This window comes from Sminthopsis crassicaudata, chromosome 1 (assembly GCF_048593235.1).
Source record: "Sminthopsis crassicaudata isolate SCR6 chromosome 1, ASM4859323v1, whole genome shotgun sequence".
Lineage (NCBI taxonomy): Eukaryota > Metazoa > Chordata > Mammalia > Dasyuromorphia > Dasyuridae > Sminthopsis > Sminthopsis crassicaudata.
Window position 1 is genome coordinate 468,380,530 of NC_133617.1, and position 27,037 is coordinate 468,407,566.

At 36.2% G+C, this 27,037-nt stretch overlaps 1 protein-coding gene across 3 annotated transcripts in view; it reads right to left on the reverse strand.

The window, feature by feature from the left end:
• Positions 1-10,023: 10,023 nt before the first annotated feature.
• The window catches only part of SYT17 (synaptotagmin 17), a 91,874-nt gene continuing 74,860 nt past the window's right edge, over positions 10,024-27,037 (reverse strand). For all 3 annotated transcript variants that reach the window (XM_074280900.1, XM_074280899.1, XM_074280898.1), the window contains one exon: positions 10,024-11,116. In XM_074280900.1, coding sequence (XP_074137001.1) covers positions 10,905-11,116 — 212 coding nt within the window. In that variant the 3' untranslated portion in view covers positions 10,024-10,904. The remainder of the gene's footprint in view (positions 11,117-27,037) is intronic.

Sequence of the window (27,037 nt, forward strand, 5' to 3'; positions counted from 1 at the left end):
ATGTTTCTTAAATTGAATTGAGGAAGGTGGTGAGTGGAGATGGGGGTTGGGATGGAAAGAAGGTTCTTTGAATGCTGAGGCAGTGAGGAAGCTGGAACACCTTCTGTCAACCATTTAAACTATAGTAAATACAGAGATTGCTTCAAAGACCTCTCACCACAGTCCCTAGCACTCTCCCCTTGCATTAAACTACTAATAACTCCTTACCGTAGTCATTTGACTTCTCCCTGGCATCCCTGGTCTCCTCTACCTAGAGTATTGCAGAGATGCTTAGATTTAGCTAATTTAAAAGTAACAGGACCAGGAGGCTGGGCACCTTGAGCCATGGTTTCCATGGAAACCAATTAGCTTTCCCTGCACTTTGCAGCATCTTTCTCAACTCTGATGGGTTCTCTCCCTTTTAAAATGTATTCTGGATTTATATATGGGCAATTAGTCATTCTGATCTACACAAAAAGACTTAAGAGATCCATGGCACAAAAGATGACAGATTTGGATCTAGAAGCAAACTTAAAGGAATAAACTGATTAAAATCTGGTAAACTGAGGAGGTTACCAATGAAGAAACTGAGAGATTGATCCAAAATTTAACCAGAGAAGGGGAAAGATGGCTGAGATGAATGAGAAAGGAGTCTTATCTAAATTTAGCTGCCTGCATGATAATTGTGGGCATATATACAGAAGAATTACACATGTTTTACATAGATTGAATTACTTGCCTCTAAGTGAGGGGAAGGAGGAAAGAGAGGAAGAAAAAAAATTTGGGGACATAAGGTTTTGGAAGGATGAATGTTGAAAACTATGTATGCATATGTTTTGAAAATAAAAAGTTTTATAAAAATATGTATATAAATGTTAAAGCATCATATAAACATTTTTAAAAAGATAAAAAAAAAAGAAGATTTAAAGAAATCAGTGAACTGGAATTTGAAGAAAACAGAAACTTTGTTTTCATTAACTTCTTAAAAAAATTAGCTGCCTAAGAATCACCTCAGAACAGCAAGAAATATGACAAATAAACAAAAGATAAATATCAAACATCAAGGGAAGGGAAGAGTTCATGATGAGGAAAATCTCAAAAAAAGCAGTTGAGATTAAAAAAAAGTAAAAAAAAATACAAAACAAAAAGAGACTACAATGAATAAATATTCAAAAGTAAAACAAATAATATAAAACCTCTAGATCAGAGGGAATAATAATAATTAACACTTATTAAGCACTTACAATATGTCAGGCTCCGTGCTAAGTGCTTTACAATTATTATTTCACTTGATCCCTATAACAATCCTGGGAGTATTGGTATTATTCCCATTTTACAGTAGAAGGAACTGAGGCAAACAAGTTAAATAACTTGACTGGGGCCACACACCTGGTATTTAAGACCACATTTGACCTCAGATCTTTCTGATTCCAGAACTCAATGCTTTAACCGCTGCATCATCTAGCTATAATACCAAAAGAGATGCTTTTTCCACCCATGGAGTATAAAGATGGCCAAGTTTATTAGTCACCATCTATAACTAGTCCCACAAATAACATCCAAATGACATCAAAATACCACGCAAACAAGATACAAAAGGGACTGATCCCATGTTCTTGAGGAACATAAGATTTGATAAGAAGGAAATGAAAAAGATGCAGGCTAGCACTACCAAAATGATTAGCATCTATGGGAGAGATCATCTTGGCCATCAGAACCTAAAAAGAATTCACACTGATGTAGTATCAGAGGAAGAAGAATGGTACGGTCTCATACTCAAGAAGCCCTGGATTCAAATCCTGCTTCTGACAAATATCAGTTTTATGACCCTGGATGAGTCCTTTAACTTCTCAATGCCTTAGAGGGAGAAAAAAATTTAGGGATTTTTTTAGACTCTAAAATTGTAAATTATAGGGAAAATACTCAGCTTCCTCTGTACAGAAAAATTTCTCCCAAATTCTCTTTATCAGTGAAATCAAAGAACCAGGCCCTGTTGCTATTTAAATAGTGCCTTGAAGTTTACAAAACACTTTATAGGGTCGGCTAGGTGGTGTAACTGATAGAACACTGATCTTGGAGTAAGGAGGACCCAAATTCAAATCCACCCTCAGACACTAGCTGTGTGAACCCAGACAAGTCACTTAAGTCCAATTGCCTCAAAAACCAAAACATTTTATATACATGAATTCACTTGAGCCTTACAACTATATAATGTTGTTGTTCAGTCGTTTCAATCATATCCAATTTCATGACTCCTTTTGGAGTTTTCTCGGCAAAGATACTGGAATAGTTCACTTTCCCTTCTCCAGATGAGGAAAATGAGGTAAATTGGATGAAATGATTTGCTTAAGGTCACACAGCTAGTAAGTGTCTAATAGAAAATTTAAACCCGGGTCTTCCTAACTCCAGCCTTTCTACTCCAACCTTTCTAGCACTTTATCTACTGATCCACCTAAATATAAGTGATAGTATTATTGCAGCAGTTCAGAATTGTGGAACAAGATCAATCCTATCCTCTAAAAAAGGTGATAGACTCTTTTCCCTCAATCTTCCATTTATTCCTGTCCTGGAACCTCAGGGGAAAACACTTATATTTGTCTCAAGTCTAAGAATCCCCAAAAGGGAGTAGAAAGACATTGGATGTAAACTGTAGATCAGGTATAGGCAGCGATGTACATGATCCATATAAAAGAAATACTAAGAACAAAAAAAGTTGAAAACATTCAATGAGAGCTTTAAACATGAAGCAGTAATACATACTCATATTGTTGTAGGAAATTAATTTGGAAAATATCACCATGAACATTTAGGGGATTAGCTAATTATGCATTTCATCTTCTTCCTTCTTCCAACCTTGCACTATTCCCCCAAGGTAGACACCTTCAAATAAACCAGGCCAGGGATTGGGTTCCTCTTCTCAATGGTCATCTCTGAAATGTAGGAGCTGCAAGCAGGGAAAGGGGACAACCAGAGTAGAATTAGGACCACCTAAGGAACCCAGCAACTGTTAACCTTCTAAAGTAGCTATTCCAGAAAAGCCCATTTATCAGGATCCCTGTTCAGGTATACTAATGGAAAGAAACACAAAGCAGAAAAGATATATCCCTGGAGGCACAAGATCTCCATCACCATTTCTGAGGGAAACAGAGACAGAGACTAAGACACAGCTAGAGACAGAGAGAATGAAGACAGAAAGGAGACAGAAATAGAGCAGAGACACAGACACAGAAAAGTACCTAGAGAAGGAGAGATTAAGAGATAAAAAGAGACAGAGACAAATAAAGAGAATAGAGAGAGAAATAGAGATAGAGACAGACATAGAAAGATCTCCAGAAAGAGAGAGAGAGAGACAGAGAAAAAAGATAGAAATAGAAAGAAAGAAGGAATAGAGAGGGGAAGAGAGATAGGGAGGACAGAGACATCCAGACAGATTTACATGTAATGTGTTATAAAATTAACACTGCTATTATGGGGGGGGGGGTAGGAGATCAAGGTTTGCTGAGTCATCCCATGGCACAAAGTACTTCAGTGTTGAGTCAAAACATTGGAAGCTGCCCAAAAATCCACCAAATGGTGTGTGTGTATATATGTCTCTGTGTGCATATGTGTGTGTAGAGGAAGGGGAGATGCTCTCCTCTTTGCCTCCATCTCTTACCATCCTTTTTTACATTATCTTGCTCATTGAAGCTTGGGCTCAGAGACTTACTGAGAGTTATCCACTTATTCAGTTTCTGAGATTCGATTTGAACTCAGATTTTCCTGATTTCCAATCTAGTACTATGAAGGTCATCAGATCCACATTCACTAAACCTAAAAGCCTCTTAAGGGCCTACTAAATATTCTGGCCCCCAAAGTCACCACTAAATGTACAGTTTGCCAGGATTATAAGCAAGCCCATTAAGGCCAAGGTTGATAGAACCACTGGCCCTATACTTACCAAGCCCACCAGCTCTAAAATGGCAGATCCAAGATTATTGGTGCTAAGTACCTGGGGAAAAGGGCTACTTATTCCAAATCTACAAAATACAAAATTTTGTTTAGGACAAAAGCCTGTTTGAATCTAAAACTAGTTTTTCTTTGCCAGAGCAATACACTTTACTCTTTTGTACAAATAAAAGAAAGAAAATGATGGACCATTAAGGAAGAATTAATCTGCCTCCCTCCATAATGGAACAAAGACATTTCCCAAATGGTTTAGAAGATCAATCAGAGAAATAGTAAAGAATAAAGATGGAAATGAGAGCTCTCAAAATTATTTTTTAAAATTTAAAATCAATTAATTTTTCCAATTGTAAGTAAAGATAGTTTTCATTATTCATTTTTATAAGATTTTGTGTTCCAAATTTTTTTTCCCTCTCTTCCTTACCTCCCCTTCCCTAAAACATTAAGTAAGCAAATATAGATTATATATGTATAATCAAAGATAGGGATTTTTTAAAAAGACAAACAGGAAAATAGATCACTTAGAAAGTGAAACGATAAATTTCTCTGAAACACAGGCTTCTCCAAAGTCTCACAGGTATGATTCAAATCCAGATCTTCAAATCCAGACTGCAGCTTAAGTGTTTAGTCACACTGCTTCATGCTGCCTCTTCTCATCTGACTTGCTTCTTGACAAGCTCTTCAGGACTCATCTCTGCTTCCTTGCCTCCTTCCCCACAGCAACCTACTCTCACCTCTGAGTTTTCCTGGTGGCCAAACCCTCCTCCCTCCTAAATCAGATGCTGAAAACAAGAATTTAAAAGCACAGAAATAGTGGGTGAGATAGGTACCACCCTTCAGAGAAAAAAACAGCCTCTGAGAGGCAGGAGAGGTGTTTCCCCCAACATTCAAGGGATATGGCCAGCAGAGAATAAGAGAACTATCTTAGCTCCCACACCCTCAAAGCTAGTCTATTCTTGAACACTCAAAAGGGTAGGCTAATTTCTTCTACAGTTTGTTTAGATCTGACTCTGTCTTGAAGCAATTTCCAGTGATCTCAGTTTCTTCATCTGTAAAATGGAGATAATGATAACACCTATCCCCTAGAATTATTGTGAGGATAAAATAAGATAATAATTGCTAAGCTTGGCCCATGATAAGAACTAATAGAAATATAAGCAATTATTCTTGTTGTTACTATTATAAATCATCGGGCCCAGCTTCTTTAATTCAATTAGCATTTTTATTTTAATTTTTATTGATAGTTTCCATTTGTACATGTCCTTTCCCTTCACTCTTCCCCACCTAGCAAATTATTCCTTGTAAACAAAATCCAGAGAGAGAAAGAAAATGAAGCCCACATTACCTAGTTTCTACCTTTATCCCTCACATAAATTCATGAATTATACAAAGGTAAATTGCTTCTCTTCTTAACATTATCGTAATCCTGCCACCATTTTTATTTTGCAGAGCAGCAGTGTGAAACAGGTCTTAAGGGCCTTTGTGCTTCTAAAATCTTTTCATTCTATGATCTAACCTTTCTGCATGTGTAGCTAAAATAACATTTTTAGTCATTTTCATGTAAATGTGACCCCTAATTCAAAAGAAAAAAAGAAGGCAGCATCTTACCACTCCGGAGGAGTAGAAAATTGAATTGGCTTCCATTGATTGCTCCCATAATGCCTTACTTGGGAGTCACGAAGCAAAGGAACAAGACTGGACTCTGTGTCAGCTCAGGAAGCTGTTATTCCTCCTGAAAGTAATATGTTATTTTCATAATGGAGGCTGAGGACTTAGGAAATCTAGTCATGGTATTTTGGAACTGGAAAGGATTTTAGAGATAATCTAATCTCTGTGTGTTGTCTCAGAACTCTCTATCTCCCAAATTCCCTATATTTCTCATGCTATTAAATCCTAATCTCACAGGAGGGATTAATTTATTTCAATGAAGACTTGAAGCTCCTTTGGCAAAAGTTTCTATTCTAAAGAAGCCAACTCAGAAGAACAATACATATATTTGACATAAATGAAAAATGGCATTAAAAATTAGAAATCAGATGAAATGTAAAAATCAATTTTGATTCCAGGAGTCTAATGAAAATATATTTCCCTCCTTCTCAGTAGAGTGATGCTGAACTATTGCTACAGAATAATATAAACATCTTGGGTTGTATTGTTTCACGTGACTTAACTTTCTTCTCGGGAGACTTCTGTGAATGAACTTTATTAAGAGGTCATTGTGGAGGCAGTTAGCTGATGAAGTGGATAGAGCACCAGCCAGGAAGTCAGAAGGACCTGAATTCAAATCTGATCTTAGACACTTAACACTTCCTGGGCAAGTCACAACCCCAAATGCCTCAGCAAAGAAAAAGAAAAGTCATTGTGGTGTTTTAAAAGATGCACCAATTAAATATTTTTTAAAGGTGCTGCATTTCATCCAGGGAGTCATCAGCCAGCACAATAAAACAACTGAATCTCAATTTCCTTATCTGTAAAATTAATTCTGAGTTTCCTTTCTTAGGAATGAGGGGCAGCTTCATGCAGTGGATGGGAAGTTTTTGAGTCAGGAACAACTGGGTCCAAGTCCTATCTCTGATCTAAATATACTTACCTAACTTGGGTATTTACATAACTAGGTACTTAAACACTGTCCTAGGCAATTCCCTAAGATTGTAAATTGAACAAAAGACCACTAGGTGGCGCCATAGCACACAGAGTGCTGGACCTCGTGTGATCCTGGGCAAATCACTTAACCCTGTTTGCCTCAGTTTCCTCATCTGTAAAATGAGCTGGAGAAGGAAATGGCAAATCACTCCAGTTTCTCTGCCAAGAAAATCTCAAATAGGATCATAAAAAGAAAGACACGACTGAAACAACTGAATAACAATGAAAATAAATTGAATAATGGTTGCTGACCTATATTGACAAAGGTAGTTTTCTTACTCTGGATTACAGATCTAGAGCAAAACAAAACAAAAATATTCTTTTCAATCCTGAGATTAGATATGGTCATCTGCATTCTGAAAGAACTAGGAATAAGGACAGTATATGTAAAAAGAAGTTTGGACTATAGAACCTTTTTTTTAATTGATGGAATAAAACAAGCATTTCCATAACAAAGCATAATTTAAAAAAAAAGATTTCACATAAAACTGCAAATCTATCATGTACAATTTGCTGTTTCTTTTAAATATATAATAGTTATCATGTAAATTTCTTCTTCTTTTTTTTCCTGCCCTACCTAGAGATACCCAAATCTGCATATATATGCCAAATCTTTCTATACATACTTCTATTTATCAGTTCTTCCTCTAGATGCAGATATTATTTTTCATATGTCCTTTATAATTCATTTTAAGATTTAAATAGTTAAAATGACTTATTCATTCAAAGTTAATTTTAAAACAATGTTCTCTTGCTCATTTTGCTCTTCATTATTTCAAGTCTAACTATGTTTTTATAAGATCTTTGAGTTTAGTATTTCTCATAGCACAGTAGTATTCCATCACAATCATAAAACACAACTTATTCAGCCATTCCCCAATTCCCACAAAGAGAACTGCTATAAATATTTTAGAACATATAGTTTCTTTTTTCCCTAATCATTTTTGGAAACAGACCCAATAATGGTATTATAGGGTCAAAAGATATAGGCAGTTTAATAATTCTTTGGCCATAATTCAGAGATTGCTCTCTTAAAATCGCTGTATCAGTTCACAATTTCATCAGTAATAAATTAGTGTCTCAATTTTTCCACATTCCCTCCAGCATTTATAGACTAGAAAGTGGACTACCATTTTTTTTTTTTTTTTTTTTTGGTGAGGAGTTATCAGAACTTTATTGGAAGGCAATGTGTTTCTTTACATATAAAGAACCTCACATTCCCCTTAACAATATTTTGAATTCAATGGTATTTTTTCCAGTTACATGTAAAGTTAGTTTCCTACATTCTTTCTTATAAGATTTTGAATTCCAATTTTTTTTCTTGCTTTCTTCCTTTCCCACCCCTCTTTGAGACAGTAAGCATTCTGTTAAAGGTTATACATTGACTACCAAATCTTAAAGATGGAGGAATCTTAGATGCCTTCAAGTCACTCCCATGGAGGAATAATTTTTACAAATGTGTAGGTAGTCATTCAGCTTTTGCTGGAATTCTTTTAGAGATGAAAATTCATTTTCTCATGAATCAGTCTATTCTATTGGGAATAATTATTAGTTCTAATTATTAAAAAGTTTGTGTTTATAGTGAATCCAAAATCTGACTCCCTCTAATCAGTCCAATGATATTAGTTTTGCCCTCTGGAGTCACAGAAAATAAATTTAAAATCTCTTTCAGGTTGCCTTGCAAAAACCTGAAGATTACTAGTGTGGCTATCTTGGTCTTCTCTTCTCTAGATCCAACATTTGCTATTCCTTCAGCCCTTCCTCACATGATAGAATTTCAGTCATTCCAGTCATCTTACTCTGAAATAATCCAATTTCACCACATCCAAGGCTATTTTGGAGCTAGCTTGAACCAGCTCATGAGAGCTGATGGTTAAATTTTCTTTGAGAAAATATGCACTATGGATATGGTAAACACTACTAGTCAGGATATGATTTATTGTCCTGTTAATTTTCTAGACTTAAGAAAGTGATAGAAAGATGCTAATGATACAAATCAAACTTACAAAGTGTTATGTGTATGTTTCCCCATAAAAAGCTGATTGTTCAATATTTATCAGCAATCCCTGATCATATCTCTTAAAATATTGAACTAGGAATTAAAATTACTGCAGGTTTGGTCTGACTATTTTAAAGTACAGTAAGATGACTGTCTCCTTTGTTTTAGACATTGTATTTTGCTTCCATATTTGTTATATTTTTCACATAGCCTAAGATCACTGAAGCCAATCACAACCCACCTATAACGAAAAGTCTTAGAAATTGGCTTTTCCCCAACCCAGTTAGATCACAGGGAGAAAGGTTGTCCAGGTCACACTGAGGAATAAAATATACTAGGGAGATCCTGGAAGTAGAAGGTCCTATTAAAAACTGTTCTAATGAAAAGTGAACTTGGCTAGTTTGGGAATGAAAAGAGAAGGACCAATGTCAGTAATATTGTGGGGGTGGGGTGACTTGGAAATCGACTAGATAAGGATGTGAGGTACAGATTGGAATTCAAGATGACTGAGGTATCAAACTTAGGTCTGATTCCTCAAGACCCCATTTGGGGTTTTCTTGGCAAAGATACTAAAAGTGGTTTGCTATTTCCTTCTTCAGTCCATTTGACACATGAGGAAGCTGAATCAAACAAGCTTGAGTGACTTGCCCAGGATCACACAGCTAGTGTAAGATTTGAACTCATGGAGTTTCTTGATTCTCTGCACTATGGCGCCACCTAGAGGCTTCAACAATATTCAACTGGTAATAGCAAACTACTGGTATAGTTTTTTGAGTGGAATAACAAATGCACAAAGTTTATTAGAACTGGTTGGGCAATATTAGGGATAGACTAAACGCAGTTAAACAGGAGGCATCTAGTGGCGCAGTGAATACAGCACTAGCCTTGAATTCAGGAGGACCCGAGTTCAAATGTGGTCTCAGACAGTTAACACTTCCTAGCTGTGTGACCCTGGGCAAGTCACTTAAGCCCAGCCTCAGGGGGAAGAAAAAAAAAAACAGTTAAATTTAGGGAGAGGATATAATTCCAAAAATAAAAAGACAAGGGCCAAGGACAAGGAACTTACCTTTCTGTTATAAAATTATTACCAATGATCAGATGCAATTTGCTGTATCCCTGGATATTCCCACGACCCCCTCCCCCTTAGCCCCAAAGAAAGCCACAACTTTGAGTGCATGGCACAAATAAATAGATCTTTAATTTCAATAAATATACACTCTCCATCGTACCAGACAACATGTTCTGAAAAATGTACAGAAACATTCAAGGGTAAACAGTTCTACTCTCTAACTAGGCTACCTCCTTAACTTAAGGGCTGTTGAGGAAGAATGACTTTGATTCACACACAAACACAGAAAGGCCCACAACAGTCTGTCAGGGAAAAATATTGAGTCCAGTGGAGGTTTGAGAACATTTCAATTCATGGCAATCAGTCAGTCCTTGGCAATTCTATAGGCATCTTCAATTGTTTTTGTTTGTTTGTTTGTTTGTTTTTTTTTTTTTTGTTTTTGGATCACCCTACAAGTCCACTTCAAAGGATTATTTTTCTATATCATATTTCACATACTTCACATACAGCTACGTGAATATTAGATGGGTAGATCTCTGACAAACTAGCTGTAGTTGTATGACAATTCATTCAAGGGGGAAGGAAAGAGATCTAGGTCCCAGTGTACCACCTTCCACACAAAGGGACTCACATTCACACACATGTGCATTTAGACAAGAATACAAGCATACATACCAACAAGAGTTCCAGGGTAATAAGCTAACACAAGGACAGATCTGTTAAGTTAGAAGTTATTTTACCACATTATATATAATTGGATTTTTTTTCCCCAGTCTAATCTACTCATCACATTCACCAAGAGAACACATAAATACTTAAACCTCTGGGAAAGAGAATCAGGTGTGCACTCACTGTTAGCAGACAGTGACTATTTCAAGTTTCCCCTTGGGCTTACAGTAACCTCCCCATACTCTGACCCAACACCAAACAGACCAGTCAGGTAAAGGTTGGGCAGCCTTCTTATTAATTCAAAAGTGCCTTTTCCATTGAAAATGAAGTCACAGGGTGGTCAAAGGATTGAGCAACATCAGTGGGTATGTCCAGTAGGCCCCAGAGGAGAAACAATGGACACAGTTCACATCATCTGGAAATGGGACACAGGAATGTCTTCTGAGGCACCTTATCAAAGGTCGTCATTTTATAGCAGTATTGTGTCCATTCCTCTCAACTCCATGGTGATTATGTATGCATGTATATACTCATATGTATAGTATGTGCATGTGTATATGTCAGCCATTTTTTCCTCTCAACTTTTTTTGGGGGGAAAACAAATCACCCAGGAACTTTCACGTCACCTTCAAGAGAGGCAGGGGAGACTCGGTCACACTCGGCTCGGGACCGTAGGCTATGCCACTGCTCCACTGCTGTCCGGTGGGTGTTCAGCATCCGCCGCCAATGGTTGGATTCAGAGGAACCACTAGAGTACTGACCAATGACAATCCGTCCGATGAAGTCATTGCTGCTCTTCATATTATGGCCATACACTGGAAAGAAAGAATGAAAGGAGAGATATAAAGATTGTGGGGAAGGAAAAGAAAGACAAGGACAAGGGGAAGAAGGGATAAGTATGACAGGATAAAGATAAGATTTAAAAAATTAAATTTAAAAGAATAATATATCAGTGAGAAGACTATAATTCCCTTAAGGTCAGGAACTACCTTCTGCTTCCTAACTCAATTTTAAAATGATAATTTGATAATAATATATTACATTTTTAAAAATAAAATTCAGGGTTTTTGCATTGAAGATAGTGAGTACTTTCAAAATATATTTTGATAACAGTATTTTAATATAATTGGAAATTATAATCCCATGAATTTTATTTTATGCGTTTAAAAACATTTTTCTAAGAAGGGAACTATAATATGGCTCTTTTCTTTTTTCTTTTTTTTTTTTTTAACATGTAAATTCTTTTTTTTTTTTTTTTTTTTTAATTTTTTAAATTTTTTTTTATTTTTTTATTTTTTTTTATTATATATATATATATATTTTATAATATTATCCCTTGTATTCATTTTTCCAAATTACCCCCCCTCCCTCTATTCCCTCCCCCCAATGACAGGCAATACCATACATTTTACATGTGTTACAATATAGTCTAAGTACAATACATGTGTGTGAGTATCATTTTCTTGTTGCACAATAAACATTAGAATCCGAAGGTACATGCAACCTGGGCAGACAGATATTAGTGCTAACAATTTACATTCCCCTCCCAGTGTTTCTTCTCTGGGTGTATCTACCTCTGTCCATTATTAATCAACTGGAAGTGAGTTGGATCTTCTTTATGTTGAAGATTTCCACTTCCATCAGAATACATCCTCATACAGTATTGTTGTTGAAGTATACAGTGATCTTCTGGTTCTGCTCATTTCACTCAGCATCAGTTGATTTAAGTCTCTCCAACCCTCTCTGTATTCCTCCTGCTGGTCATTTCTTACCGAGCAATAATATTCCATAACTTTCATATACCACAATTTACCCAACCATTCTCCAACAGATGGACATCCATTCATCCTCCAGTTTCTAGCTACAACAAAAAGAGCTGCCACAAACATTTTGGCACATATATGTCTCTTTCCGCTCTTTAGTATTTCTTTGGGATATAATCCCAGTAGTAGCGCTGCTGGGTCAAAGGGTATGCACAGTTTGATAACTTTTTGGGCATAATTCCAGATTGCTCTCCAGAATGGCTGGATTCTTTCACAACTCCACCAGCAATGTATTAGTGTCCCAATTTCCCCACATCCCCTCCAACATTTGTCATTATTTGTTCCTGTCATCTTAGCCAATCTGACAGGTGTGTAGTGGTATCTCAGAGTGGTCTTAATTTGCATTTCTCTGATCAGTAGTGATTTGGAACACTCTTTCATGTGAGTGGATATAGTTTCAATTTCTTCCTCTGAGAATTGTCTGTTCATATCCTTTGACCATTTATCAATTGGAGAATGGTTCGGTTTCTTATAAATTATGGTCAGTTCTCTATATATTTTGGAAATGAGACCTTTGTCAGAACCTTTGTTTTTAAAAATATTTTCCCAATTTGTTACTTCCCTTCTAATCTTGTTTGCATTAGTATTATTTGTACAGAAACTTTTTAGTTTGATGTAATCAAAATCTTCTATTTTGTGATCAATAATGATCTCTAGTTCTCCTCTGGTCATAAATTCCTTCCTCCTCCACAAGTCTGAGAGGTAGATTATCCTCTGTTCCTCTAATCTATTTATTATCTCCCTCTTTATGCCTAAATCATGGACCCATTTTGATCTTATCTTGGTATATGGTGTTAAGTGTGGATCCATATCTAATTTCTGCCATACTAATTTCCAGTTTTCCCAACAGTTTTTTCCGAATAATGAATTTTTATCCCTAATGTTGGAATCTTTGGGTTTGTCAAAGATTAGATTGCTATAGATGTACCCTTTTTTGTCCTTTGTATCTAATCTGTTCCACTGATCTACCGGTCTATTTCTTAGCCAATACCAAATGGTTTTGGGGACTGCTGCTATATAATATAGCTTTAGATCAGGTACACTTAGACCACCTTCCTCTGAGTTTTTTTTCATTAGTTCCCTTGCAATTCTTGACCTTTTATTCTTCCATATGAATTTTGTTGTTATTTTTTCTAGGTCATTAAAATAGTTTCTTGGGAGTCTGATTGGTATAGCACTAAATAAATAGATTAGTTTGGGGAGTATTGTCATCTTTATTATATTCGCTCGGCCTATCCAAGAGCACTGAATGTCTTTCCAATTATTTAAATCTGATTTTATTTTTGTGGCAAGTGTTTTGTAATTTTTCTCATATAATTCCTGACTTTTCTTTGGTAGATGAATATGGCTCTTTTCAACAGTGAGATGATTCAGGCCAGTTCCAATGATTTTGTGATGAAGAGTAACCATCTACACAGAGAGAGGACTGTGGGAACTGAGGGTGAATCACAACCTAGCATTTTCACTCTTTTTGTTGTTGTTTACTTGCATTTGTTTTCTTTCTCATTTTTTCCCTTTTTGATCTGATTTTTCTTGTCCAGCACGATAATTGTATAAATATGAATACGTATATTGTATTTAACATATATCGGATTACTTGCCATCTTGGGAAGGGAGTACGGCAAAGGGGGAGAATTTGGAATACAAGGTTTTTCAAGGGTCATTGTTGAAAAATTATCCATGATGGTTTGAAAATAAAAAGTTTTGATGAGAAAAAGAAGAAAGAGGAGGAGGAGGAGGAGAAGGAGGAGGAGGAGGAGGAGGAGGAGAAGGAGGAGGAGAGAACTATGGCTCTAGAGACTGTCTATAATAGGAAAAAAAAACTGTCTTTGTTTTGTCTAAAAAAGTTTCTATTTTTTCTCACATTATTTTTTCAGACTATAAGCTTCTTGAAGTTAAGGTCCTAGCTCTATTTAACTCACGTTGATGACAAGTGTTTAATAATTCATTTTTGACCACAAAGAATCACAGAATTTTAAAGCTGGAAAGAAGTATCTAGGTATAGGAGGAAAATGAGTGCTGATTCTGAAATCAAAGAAATTCAGTTCAAAAGCAAGCTCTGGGTCTCAGTTTATTAATATGTAAAATTATTTCTTTCGGCTCTAAATCTATTTATGGTTTTATAACTTCGGTGACTAACCATAGGTTTCAGCTCAGATCCACTATAACATAGCCAATAAGTAGTCAGTCAACGTGTGTTTAAAGACTTCGGATGAGGGTTAACACACTGCTTTTCAAAGCAACCCCTCCACTTTTGTTCTAATTGTAAGAAAGTTTTTACTGGAATACAGATTTATATACAAAAGGAGACTTTTTTTTTTTTTTTAAGAGACTATCAAGTCCCACCCCTTCATTTACAGCTGAGGAAACTGAGTCACAAAATGCTGTTAAATGATTTGCCCAGGATCATGTAGAAGTCTAGAGCAGGATGCAAGCCCAGCCTCCCTGTGTGTCTGAATTTTTAATGATTCTTTTTGGGGTTTTCTGGCAAAGATATTAAAGTAGTTTGTCATCTGGAAAAAGAGCTGAGGAAACTGACACAGAGTTAAGTAAATTGTCCAGAGACACACACACAGAGATAGTAAATGTCTGAAGCCAGATTTGAACTCAGCAAGTTGAATTTTCCTGACACTTCAGCCACTCAGTCATCTAGTTGCCTATCACTCTATTAAGATTAAATTTTCTTCTTTGCAAATTTGTTTCCTGACTCTGCCACCAAGGTCCAAACAGAACAAGTTTAATCCCAATGACAATGAAGAAGAGGATGATAATGATGGTGAACGTTTCTATAATGCTTATTTTGTTTTACAATTATGATCTCATTTGACCCCCACAATAATTCTGGTGAGAAGTACTATTATTAGTCTCATTTTACAGATGAGGAAATTAAAGCAAACATGTCAAATGACTTGTCAGGGATCACACAGTAAGAATGCCTGAGGGGGTGTCAGGCTGAATTTGAACTCAGCCTAAGTTCAGGCTCAGTAAGAACTGTAGTCTTGCTGATTACAGGCCTAAGGCTCTAGATCCACTGTACCACTTGACTGCCACAATGATAAGAATTCTTCACATCTGTATTTCAGCATGGCACTTATTCAATTATCTAATCAATCAATAAGCATTTCTTAAGCAGCTTTTAAGTGCCAGATACAGATAATACAAAGAAAGGCAAAGAATAGACCCTACCCTCAAAGGACTTATATTCTAATAAAGAAATGATATTTAAATAAATGGGTATATTCAAGATATACACAAGGTAATCTTTGAAAGGAAGACTCATCACCTGATCAAACTGAATACAAGAACAGAAAAGCATCTTCTGTCTGGTTCACAGCTAATTCTCTCATTGGGAGATGCTACTCTCTTTAACTTATTATAACTTTAACTTATGGGAGTTGGGGGGGATAGAGTCAGAGGAGGAAGGACCATTAACATCTATTTAATAGGAGCTGTGGGTCTCCTGTTAGGATCTACTATTTCTCCAACCCTTTGCAGGGAGGCCAGCACAAAACATTTTCTCAGGAAGATTTTCTCTGTTAATATCCACACACATTTAATTTTCATCTTGAAAGCCTAATGAGATCATTAGCTTGATTTATCCTTGGAGTCATGTTAGCCCATTCTCTATCTGTACTGTGGCATTCCTCATGATCTGCTACTCTCATGGGCACCCAGACTGTCTGGGTTATTAATGAGGAGCTGTAGAATGTGATGTATTACGGATTTACCCAGCATGAGCCAGGCAAGTGCAGGATTGATCCCGGGAGGAATTCTGATGATCAAATAAGCCAGTCAAAATATGCAGAAAAAAAAAAAAAAAAAAAAAAAAAAAACTAGAGCTCAGATGGTAATGAAGCCCTAGCCTCCCCTATGAGATCCACGTCAAGTCTATGGAATGATAAAAATGAGGAAATGAAAATAGCTAAAAACCAAGCCTACCACCCACCCCCACCTTCACCAAGAGATTTATAAAGTAATTAAAACAAACAAACAAAAATAAAGATCTGACGCTAATTCCATAAAAATCATACTAATGATTTTGCTCTGATCATTTCAGTTTGAGCTGTGGGCTAAGATTATTGATAGGTGTGCTTGGCTTACTTAGACTGCTCATCTCCTAAAGAACACAAAGTCATAGGAGGCTGGACTTACAGCTGGAAGGAACCTTAGAGGTCATCAAATTCAGTCCCCTCCATTTACAAATGGACCTGAGACCCTGACAGTTAAATGCCTTGCCCAAGGTCAAATAGTTAGTGAGCAGTTTGAGGTGACACCTGAACACTGAATCTAAGTCCAGGACTCCACCCACTATATTACAATAAGTTTTTGTAGGTCCTCAGAAAATATGAATGGGCTTACTTTTTTCTTTCTTTTTTTTTTTTTTTAAAGAAAATCTGTACAAACATTTAAACTTATACAACAGATTGGGGGGTAGGGAGAGTGAGGAGGAATTTATATATAATTTAATAATAATAATGATAAAATGAGAACAGATATAATTTCATTATTATTAGGGATTCTTCATGAGGAAACTCCTTTTACCAGTACAGATGGGAATCAAGGCACTGCAAGGACATCTGACTTGTGCTATGTGTTAGCCGCCGTATAAACCAAGTCTTTCTGACTTTAGAATGAGATCTCCATCCACAACCCCTGTCTTCTTTTCAACAAAGGCAATATTATTGTTCATTCTTCTAGTTGAAGAGGATCAATGACACCCACAATGTTGGGGTCAAGGCACAATGTGTCCAATAGAACTCAGAAGGCTCTCCCACAAGTCAACATTTGGGGTAGAGATATTTCTAAAGTTGTGCTTCTCATGTTTCTTTTGGACTGTTGCAATTCTGCTTTGCTCATAGAGCATGGCGCCTTCTATGATGTAGGTATGCCATGGTTGGATGGTCTTGTGCCAGTATCTCCCATGTTTCACAATAGATAGTAAAGTTCTTCAGGGAGACCTTAAAAGTGTCCTTGAACCATCTTCTTCTGACCTTGGTATGAGCGCTTGTCTTGTGTAAGTTCTTCATAAAATGGCTTAATGTTTATTGCCAAAAAATGCTTTGCTTTTGTGAGAAATAATTCATTTGCACCCCACTCCATTCTAATCAGTATTAATTAATTTGCTAGAATCATATCAAAGTTCTGTATATAAGGCTCCAGAGCTGTGAGCCACAGATTCTAAGTTCATTTGCTTAATTTTAGTAAGTTAACTAAAGGCTCTCCACTCTTGTTTTTCCTGATGGTGACCAAGCCTAGTGTGGTGGAGGTGATTCAACTACATGCAAAGGCCCTCAATATAGTGGTTCTGCCTTCTGAGTTCAAATAGAACAAGTCCAATCCTTTCTTCACATCAGAGCCTTTCAAGATATAGTTTTTAAAAATATAAGCACAACTCTGAATGACTAAGTCATTTTGACTATTATGCTTAACCAAATTATCTACAAAGGACTTATGAAGGAAGATGCTATCTGTATCCAGAGAAAAAACTGATTATACACATAGACACATATAAATATACATGTATACATACATACATATATGTATGTATATGTAGTTTATATCTAATGGTAATCATCTCTAGGGCAGAGGGAGGGAGGAAAAAAAGTTACACGATAACTTTATTATATATTTAGAAGGGAAACAAAATTGCATATAACAGATTTTTTTTTCTGTTCTTTGTCATGAAAATGCTTATTCTATTTCTTAAGTTAAAATTTTAAAAAGAACATTGATAAACTGAGGAGTATCAGGAGTAGATAAACTAGAATGATAAAGGAATTTAAATCCATGTCCTGTGAGGATGAAATGAAAGATGTACAAATAGAGAAGGGGTGGAGTGGGGGGGGGCACTTGAACTGTTTTCAAGTATCTAGAAATGCTTTGATGTGAAGAAAAGGATTGGACTTGTTCTATTTGACCTCAGAGGGCAAAATCAGTAACAATGGTGGGTGGGAGTTGTAAAGAAGTAATTTAGGCTCAAATACCAGGAGAAATTTTCTAACAGATTGAGCTGTCCAAATGTGGAATGGGCTGCCTTAAAAGGCAAGGATTTATTCTTTCTTGAAGGTTTTCTGGCAGAGGCTGGACAACTAATCAGGCACATTGTAGTGGACATTTCTTTTGAATATGAGTTAGACTAGATAGATGACTAAAGATAGATACAACTCTAAAATTTTGTGATTCTGTATTAACAAAGTAATCCTTCCTTATCCTCCTCTTCATACCGCTTTCCCACCAAAATCCAAATCAAGTTCTATACCCCATCTTAAATTTTTGAGATATACTTTTCTCTTTGGAAAAAATTCCCAAGTTCTTTGAGTTTCCAAAACTCAAGAGGAAGCCTGGTAGTAGAGTAGATAAAGTGTGAGTGGCCTGAAGTCAGAATGACCTAAATTCAAATCCTGCCTCAGAAATGTACTAGCTGTGTTACCCTTATATGTTATTTAACTGCTGCTTGCCTCAGCTTCCTCAACTGTAAAATGGGGATAAGGGTAGATAGGTGATACAATGAATACAATGCAGGGTCTGAAATCAGAAAGACTCATTCATTTTACTGAATTCAAATCCAGTCTCAAACACTTACTAGTTATATAATTCTAGGCAGGTCACTTAATCCTGTTTGCCTCAGTTTCCTCATGTGTAAAATAAGCTGGAGAAGGAAATAGAAAACCACTCTAGTATCTCTGTCAAGAAAACTCAAAAGAGTCAGATATGACTGAAGTATGTGAACAACAAAAATGAGGACAATAATAACACCTATCTTCCAGGGTTGTTATGAGGAACATAAGAGATAATATTTGTAAAGCATATTTAACACAGTATCTGTGTTAAGTACCTGTGTAATACCACATTGTATGGGCTATATAAATATTGATGAATGTGCAAATCTGCACATAAAATAAGGCCATTATACCCTATGATCTTATAAATGGAGTTGCAAGAAAGGCAGTCTGTGATTCCCCTTCACCAAGAAACTACACTTTAAAAATCTATGAATAGGGCAGTTAGGTGGTGCAGTGATTAGAGCACTCAGAAAGAACTCAGGTCAGAAAAACCTGAGTTCAAATTTGACCTCCCTAGCTGTGTGACCCTGGGCAAGTCACTTAACCCCAATTGCCTCAGCAAAATAAAATAAAATAAAAACTATGAATTGCTGTATGACTTAAACACTCACTAATTGGATTCAAACTAAGGGTCTGTCTGTTGAACTCTACTTGGGTGAACTACAATTTTATAGACATATATATATATATATATATGTATATATATATATATATTTATATACACACACACACACACACACACACACACACACACACACACACAAGCTTCTCCCAACACACAATGATCACTTAAAATGTAAACTGTAATGAGCTGAGTCCTCCTAATAGGAGCAGTTTCCTGTTTTAATGACTTTCCTGGAAGAATATTGCTATTAGAAGATCATTACATTGGAAGGGGGTAAATAATAAGAATTGGCCACTTTCAAATATTTTATCTCATTTCATCTTTTTCAACAAATATGTGAGTTGAGTATATTTAAGCTCTTTTTTAAAAAGGGAAAGAAACTGCACAACTTCTATTCTTTTGCTAGTCTAGACAACCTGCTATCATCTAACTGATACCATCTCTAAACCCATACTTTTCCATTCCTAGGCCTTTCTTCATGCTGCTCCCTATGCTTGTAATAACTTACCTGACTTTCCAGCTATTAAAAGTTTACCCATATTTCAAAATCTTGCTTCAGTGTTCCTACTGCATGAAACCTTTCCTGATTCCTTCAGGTAATTTGTTTACCTCTGTTTGCTTCAGTTTCTTCTTCTGGATAATGAGGATAATAATAGCACTTGCCTCACAGGATTGTTGTATAGATCAAATAAAATAATATTTATAAAGCTCTTGGCATAATTTAAAATTTGAAAGGATTCCTAGGTTTTATTTTAATATGGGCTTTAGGCAATATCCAGTAGAACTACCACTGTTGCATTTTATAGGTGATGAAATGCACTGGCCATTTTCTCGGGCTATCCCCCAAGCTTGAAATGTTCTTTGTCTTTATCTCAAGCAAGAAAGAAAGTCTACAGGCTTCCCTAGCTTCTTTTAAGTCACAACTAAGATCTTCAATACCTCTTAATTTCAATGCTTTCCCTCTTTTACCTATTTTCTATTTAGCCTGCATATTATTTTGTATATATTTGTTTGCTTATTATTACCTCCAATAGATTGTGAACTACTTGAAGGCAGGGGCTGTTCCAAGGCTATTATTGCTATTACAGTTCAATCATGTCTGAATCTTTGTGACTCAATTTAGGGCAGTTTTTTACAGATGATTGTCCTTAAAATACTATTGTTACTGTTACTATGTACAGTGTTTTCCTGGTTCTGCTCACTTCACTCTGTTATCAGTTCATATTTGTCTTCCCAGATTTTTTTTAAACCTGATCCTGATCACCATTTCTTATAGCACAGGCATATTTTATCATAATGATATATCACAACTTGTTTGTTCAACCCCCAACTAATGGATATTCCCTCAATTTCCAATTCTGTCCCACCACAAAAAGAGATACTATAAATATTTTTATACAGACAGGTCCTTTTCCCTTTTCTTTGATCTGTTTGGTAGAGACCAATATAATGATATTGCTGGATCAAATATGCACAGTTTGCCCTTTGGACATAGTTCTAAAATTGTTCTCCAGAAAAGTTGCACTAGTTCACAACTCTATTAACCTTTTATTAGTGTCTCAATTTTTCACATGTTCTCCAGTACTTTTCATTTTCCTTTTTTGTCATATTAGCTGTGCAAGGTCACTTGCCTCACTTTTCCCTCCAGAGTCATCTGGATCCCGTAGCAAGATATAGATTGACGATTGATATGGCCCTGGATGAAATGGAAGACCTTTTTAAGGTAAGGTCTTCAACAGGTCTCAATCTGACTGAAGTTGCAGCTTTTCAGGGATTAAGACTAAGTAGCAATTGAGTCAAAGAATCTCCTAGCCCAAATAAATAAATAAATCTGGGAGGGGAAGACCTTGGGGTTTCTGGTCAAAACAGAAGTGACTGCTATTTACATTCAACTTGCATATCATGACTTCACCTCCCTGATGTCATGGTCCTTTCCCAGAACAAAGGACAACAACCTCTGTGAGTAAAGCTGGCCTTGAATTGGTCAATTGGAAGATTCCTTCTTTCCTTCTGTCATCTATTTATTTAGATATTTTTGGGGGGTGAAAGAGAAGGTTCTTTGCCTCAATTACTACCTAGCTTTAATCACTGAATAGCTGCAGCCTCAGTCAAACTAAGACCTGTGGAGACCTCAGCTTAAAAAGGCCAAGATAGCTTTGGAGGGGAAAGTGAGACAGTGACCTTGCCCAGCCCTCCCTCACTTAAATACAATTTACTTGTATGTTATGGCATCACCTCCCTGATGTCATGGTCCTTTTCAAGAACGAAGGATAAACAATAAAAATGAAGGACAAACAATAAAAATGTATTAGTCAATCTGATAGGTGTGAGGTAGTACCTCAGAGTTGTTTTAATTTGCATTTTTATTATAATCAGTAGTTATTTGGAGTATTTTTTCATGTGACTATTAATAGATTTGATTTTTTTCTTCTGAAACCTTTGACCATTTAGCAACTGGTGGATGACTTTTGTTTTTTAATAAATTTAGCTCAATTCTGTCACATTTTTTAGATAATAATATAACAAACTTGGTGATCAGGTTTCCCAAGCCAACGCATTTGAAATAGCATTTAGCCGATTAAAAGGAAAATAGCAATCAAATAGTAAGGAAAGAGACAGAAAAGCTATTTAGGAAAACAAGAACTAAAAAAGCATGAAGATCATGGGAACCTGGAGAACCAAGTAAGAGAGTAGTAAAATTCTCTATAGATCTGAATAGTTCCTAAGAGCAATATTACTGTATAATAATATATTTTTACATGATGATCCATACAGCAAGAAAGAATAAATTACAGATACTGTTTCAGAAGGCAGGACAGAATCTTCACCTGATGAGGAACAACTCACTGCTACCAGCCAGAGATATTATCTCCTCCAGTAGAAAGTATACCTGAGGAGAGGCAACTATTTAATTTTTGTCTTTGCTCACCTAATAGGTACTGAATAAATACTTGTTGATTAGGCAACTCCAATAGACTTGTGATGGAAAGTGCTATCCACATTCAGAGAGAGTACTAAGGGGACTGAATGTGGATCAAAGCACAGTACTTGTCATCTTTTATTGTTGTTATTTGTTTGCTTGTTGTTGTTTTTTCTCATTTTTTCCCCTTTTCATCTGATTTTTCTTGTGCAGCATGCTTAGAAGATTTGCATGTTTAACCTGTATTAGATTGCTTGCTTTTTGGGGGAGGGGGAAGAGGGAGAGAGGGATAAAAATTTAGAATACAAAGTTTTGCAAAGATGAATGTTGAAAACTATCTTTGCATGTAATTGGAAAAATAAAATTAATAAACAAAAATGGTTGTTGGTTGATTCTTTAAAAAGCAGGAAAATTAGTGATTTTATGTTTCTGTGTTTGAAGAGGAAAACATCAGTTATATGGAAAGTTAATTTGAATGAAATAATGTATTAGAATGGAAACTCCTTAAAGTGATTGTTTTACTCATTGCATCCTATAACTTCATAGGTGCTTAATACTTGCTTACCAAGTTGAATTGAATTTCTATAAAGCTGTCAAATAAGTGAAGAATAATTATCAACTATATATGAGGTGAATGAAAAAGAAAAAGATTGCTTTTTAAAAATAAAAATGTATAGAGAAATTATGTCACTTAGGAATGTCAATGATGTCCCATTATCCTAAAGGCTACCTCTTCACTGTGTAAGATTCATCTAAGTACATGTGGATAAGTTTTCATAAGTCCTTCTCACTCCTCATTCTTGCTTTGGAAAAAAAGGAGAAAAATGTTAAGGAAGTTGACCAGGCTGAGTTTGTATGGAGGGGATTCAATCTTCATTGTTGGAGGGAATCCACACAATGATGACATTGATGGTTTCCTTTTGATGCTGGTGATATTTTCAGCAATCACCACTGCAAAACATCAGAAGCATTTAAGGAAAAAAAGTATTTGATTTTTGGTCTCTAACCAAGTTGCCACTTAAGAATCAGCTCATGTATCTGTTTCTATGGTGCTCATCACCATGGCATTTCAGAGCTCACAAACATTCTTGGCAAAACAAATGCAAACACACAAAGAAAATGTTTCACTGGATTCTTGGCCCCAGAAACCGACATTTGAGAGATTGGTAGCAGGTAACTTTTCTAATCATAGATTCTATATTCCATGACCAAAAGTCATAAGAAAGTTAAGGCTTTCACAGATTTATGTATGTTTAAAAAAAAAAAAACCTACTTCTTAAATGCAAGAGTTGAATTGCTTTTAGTTGTTAATTGACAGTTATGGAAGCGAAATTAGAAGAGTTGGAAAGCAGGTGTAATACACGTTTCAAATAAGAATAAGATCTCCAAAGAGTTCAACAGATTGTACTGGTTACACATATTTTATTTTTCATTTACTGTGTAATATTCTATCCTCAGATATGACTTTAATTGCCCACTCCCTAAGCCAGCTTCTTTTCTGAACTTTATCCAACAGTGACAGTCAACTTCAAGTTACATTGTAGGATACAGAATGGCCATAAACTACCTCTAAAATCTCTCTTCTTGGCTAGCATCAGTCTTCCTCTAGTTCAGACACAATGCTACATCAGAAATCAAATAGAAGAGATAACCTGAATGCACATACAATTTGCATGGATATATGTATACACACACACACACATTCAATGGGCAATAAATGGCAATGTTCAGCAGATACACACTCAATAATACTACTAGTAGGCCCAGACCCCATAAGAAATCAAAATAAAATAAAAAGGGACTCATATGTATAAAATTATTTATAGCAAAGAATTGGAAAGTGAAGGAATGTCCATCAATTATGGAATGACTGGACAATTTATGGTGTGTGAGTGTAATGGAATACTATGGTGCTATAAGAAACAGTCAAAGGGATGGTTTCCGAAAAACCTGGGAAGACTCATATGAACTGATCAAATTGAAAGAAAGGGAATTAGGAGAACAATGTATATTATAATAGCAACAGTATAAAGATAATCAATTTTTAATGATTTAAGAACTGATCAAAACAATGACCACAGTTCCAAGGGATTGATGATTAAAAAAATGCTATCCACCTCCAGATAGAGGGCTGATGGACTCAAGATTGAAGCATATTTTCTTTTCTTTCTTTTTTTTTTTCTGGACAGATTAATGCAATTTTATTTTACATTACTATATTTGTAACAAGTTTTGGTTTTCTTGCTTTCTTAATAAGTAAGAACGGGGAAGGGAAAGAGAGAATTTGCAACTGAAAATAAAATAAAAGTTAATTTTTAAAATACATATCAAAAGTTGTATTTACAGATGGCCCAAGAGGTCAGTTTAAGGTTCCTGAACACTGACTTCTTATGCAGAAGAGTAGAGATTTTTAATTCTTCAGGCAATAGGGTCCTAGAGCCTTAGTCTTGGCATCAGAGAAGCTTGGAGAGGAAGAGACAGAGAGAGAAAAGAGAGGGCAGGGCAAGGCAGGATAGGGAAGGGAAGGGCAAGGAAGGGCAAGGAAGGGCAAGGAAGGGTAAGGAAAGGCAAGGAAGGGAAAGGAAGGGAAAGGAAGGGGAAAGGGCCAGGGAGGGAAGAATCTTCAGTGGTTTCCATTGCTTCTGGAATAAAATACAAACCTCTCAGCTTGACATCAAAAGCCTTTCACCATCTGGTTCCACTTTCCCTTCCAGTCATCTTGAACATTGCTTTCCTTCACATCCCAGTCAGTCTGACCTACTTCCTCTTTCTTATATGCAGAATATTATTTCTTATCTCCCTTTTCTACACTGGCAACCTTGCAAGGAAATATACTCCTCTCTTGCCTCCACTTCCTAGTCACTTTAGGAATTTTCAAAGCTCAATTTGGGCAGAGTTTCTTCTGGCCAACTTTTCCTAAATGCTGTCCCTCTATTCCCCCAGTTGTTAGTCATCTTTCTTCCTTCTCAAATTATCTTGTATCCATTTCTTGTAATGCTCTCATACAATGGGATCTTCCTGAAGAAAGGATGTTTTGTCTTTGTATGGTAGTTATGTAGGATACTTAGAATTTAGCACAAGCCTTTGTACTTAATAAGACACTTATAAAATTGGATATTTCTGCAATTTATTAGCTCTCCATATGTCATCCTACTCCATACCTAGGCACCTAGGTGGTGCCCTTGATAGGGTACTGGACCTGGAGTCAGGAAAATGTGAGATTGAATCCAGTTTCAGACAAATCACATAATCTCTATCTCAGTTTCCTCAACTGTAAAATTAGCATAATGTGAATGTGTACTTCACTGTTGTTATAAGCAATAATTTTTTTTTCCTCCCCTCAGGCTGGGGTTAAGTGACTTGCCCAGGGTCACACAGCTAGGAAGTGTTAAGTGTCTAAGACCAAATTTGAACTTGGGTCCTCCTGAATTCAAGGCTGGTGCTCTATCCACTGTGCCACCTAGCTGCCCTTGTTATAAGCAATAATTAAGATGATACTTGAAAAGAATTTAACACAGTGACTCATAGTAGGTGTTTAATAAATGTTTATCATCTCCCTTGCTTCCTTAATCTAAAAGCAGGATGACTGGAATTTTATCTTCTTTTGGAACAATATATTATAGGCTTGATGTGAAAGATTCTTCCCCTAATGAGTTTGGCCTTCCCCCCCTAAAACCCAATAGCTTCCTCAGTTTTTCTTTTAAAATAAATTTAGATAAACAACTTGGCTTGGCTGTTATTGTCTCCTGAACTTTTTCTGCTGTCTTGGGAATCTACACAGCAGGTGTTGTGGTACTTAGCTAACTATCTTGAATTTAATATTGGGCCAAATGCTCTAACAACCTCTAGTTGGAATTTATTTTTTTGTCCCTATGCTATTTGCCCTTCAGTGGAAGCTGGTCAGCAGTTCTTCCAGTGGGGATCTATGCACAAGTTGTCCCCCATCTCCTCAAGAAAATGTAAGCTTCTTGAGGGTAATCATTGCTTCCATTTTGCCTTTGAATTCCTAGTGCTTAGCATACATAGTACCCAATACATAATTACTCAAAGAGTGCTTAGTGAATGAATTATATAGAAATGAACAAATGAACTGCCATGCTGCTTACCTTCTCCCAATCCTCACCTGATGCAGGAAACCAAAACAATATCAACTTTCCTAGAGGATAGGCACTGGTTTGGCTTAATGCCCCCAAACAAATCTATCCAAAAAAGCAACAGCAACACTTCTGGCTTATGGACCAGTCTAAAGAGCAGCAATCAGTGCAATTCAAACCCAACACTTAAACCTGCCAAGTGCTGTTTGGAATTTCACTTCTCTCAAGGGTGAATCTTCAGGTGGTCTAAATAATTAAGTTTATTGAACACCTGTAACCTCCAGTACCATTGAAGAAAATACATGATACATTCTCTAGACTAAACAAGACACCGGGGACTTTGGCTGGGATCTATTTTCTTTGCTGACATTTTTCAAAAAGAAAGTAACAGTAGTAATACCACATCTTTTCAAGATATTGTTTTCAAGTCCTTTTACCTTATTTCATTTGATTCTCCATAATTCCATTCACTAGGCCTCTTTGCCATAGAGCTTTTTAAAAATCTGCTCATCCCTTCTCATACTCCCATTCCCTCACTCTCTTCACTATCTCAGTTGAGAATCTTGCTTCATATTTCACTGAAAAATTTGAGGCCCTTCATTAAGAGGTCACTCTTCTCATTCTCCTTTTCATATCACTCCCATGCCTTTCCTTTCTATCGCTTCCTTCAAATAAAAAGGGGTCTCTCTCAAGAAGAGGTGGCCATTTTTT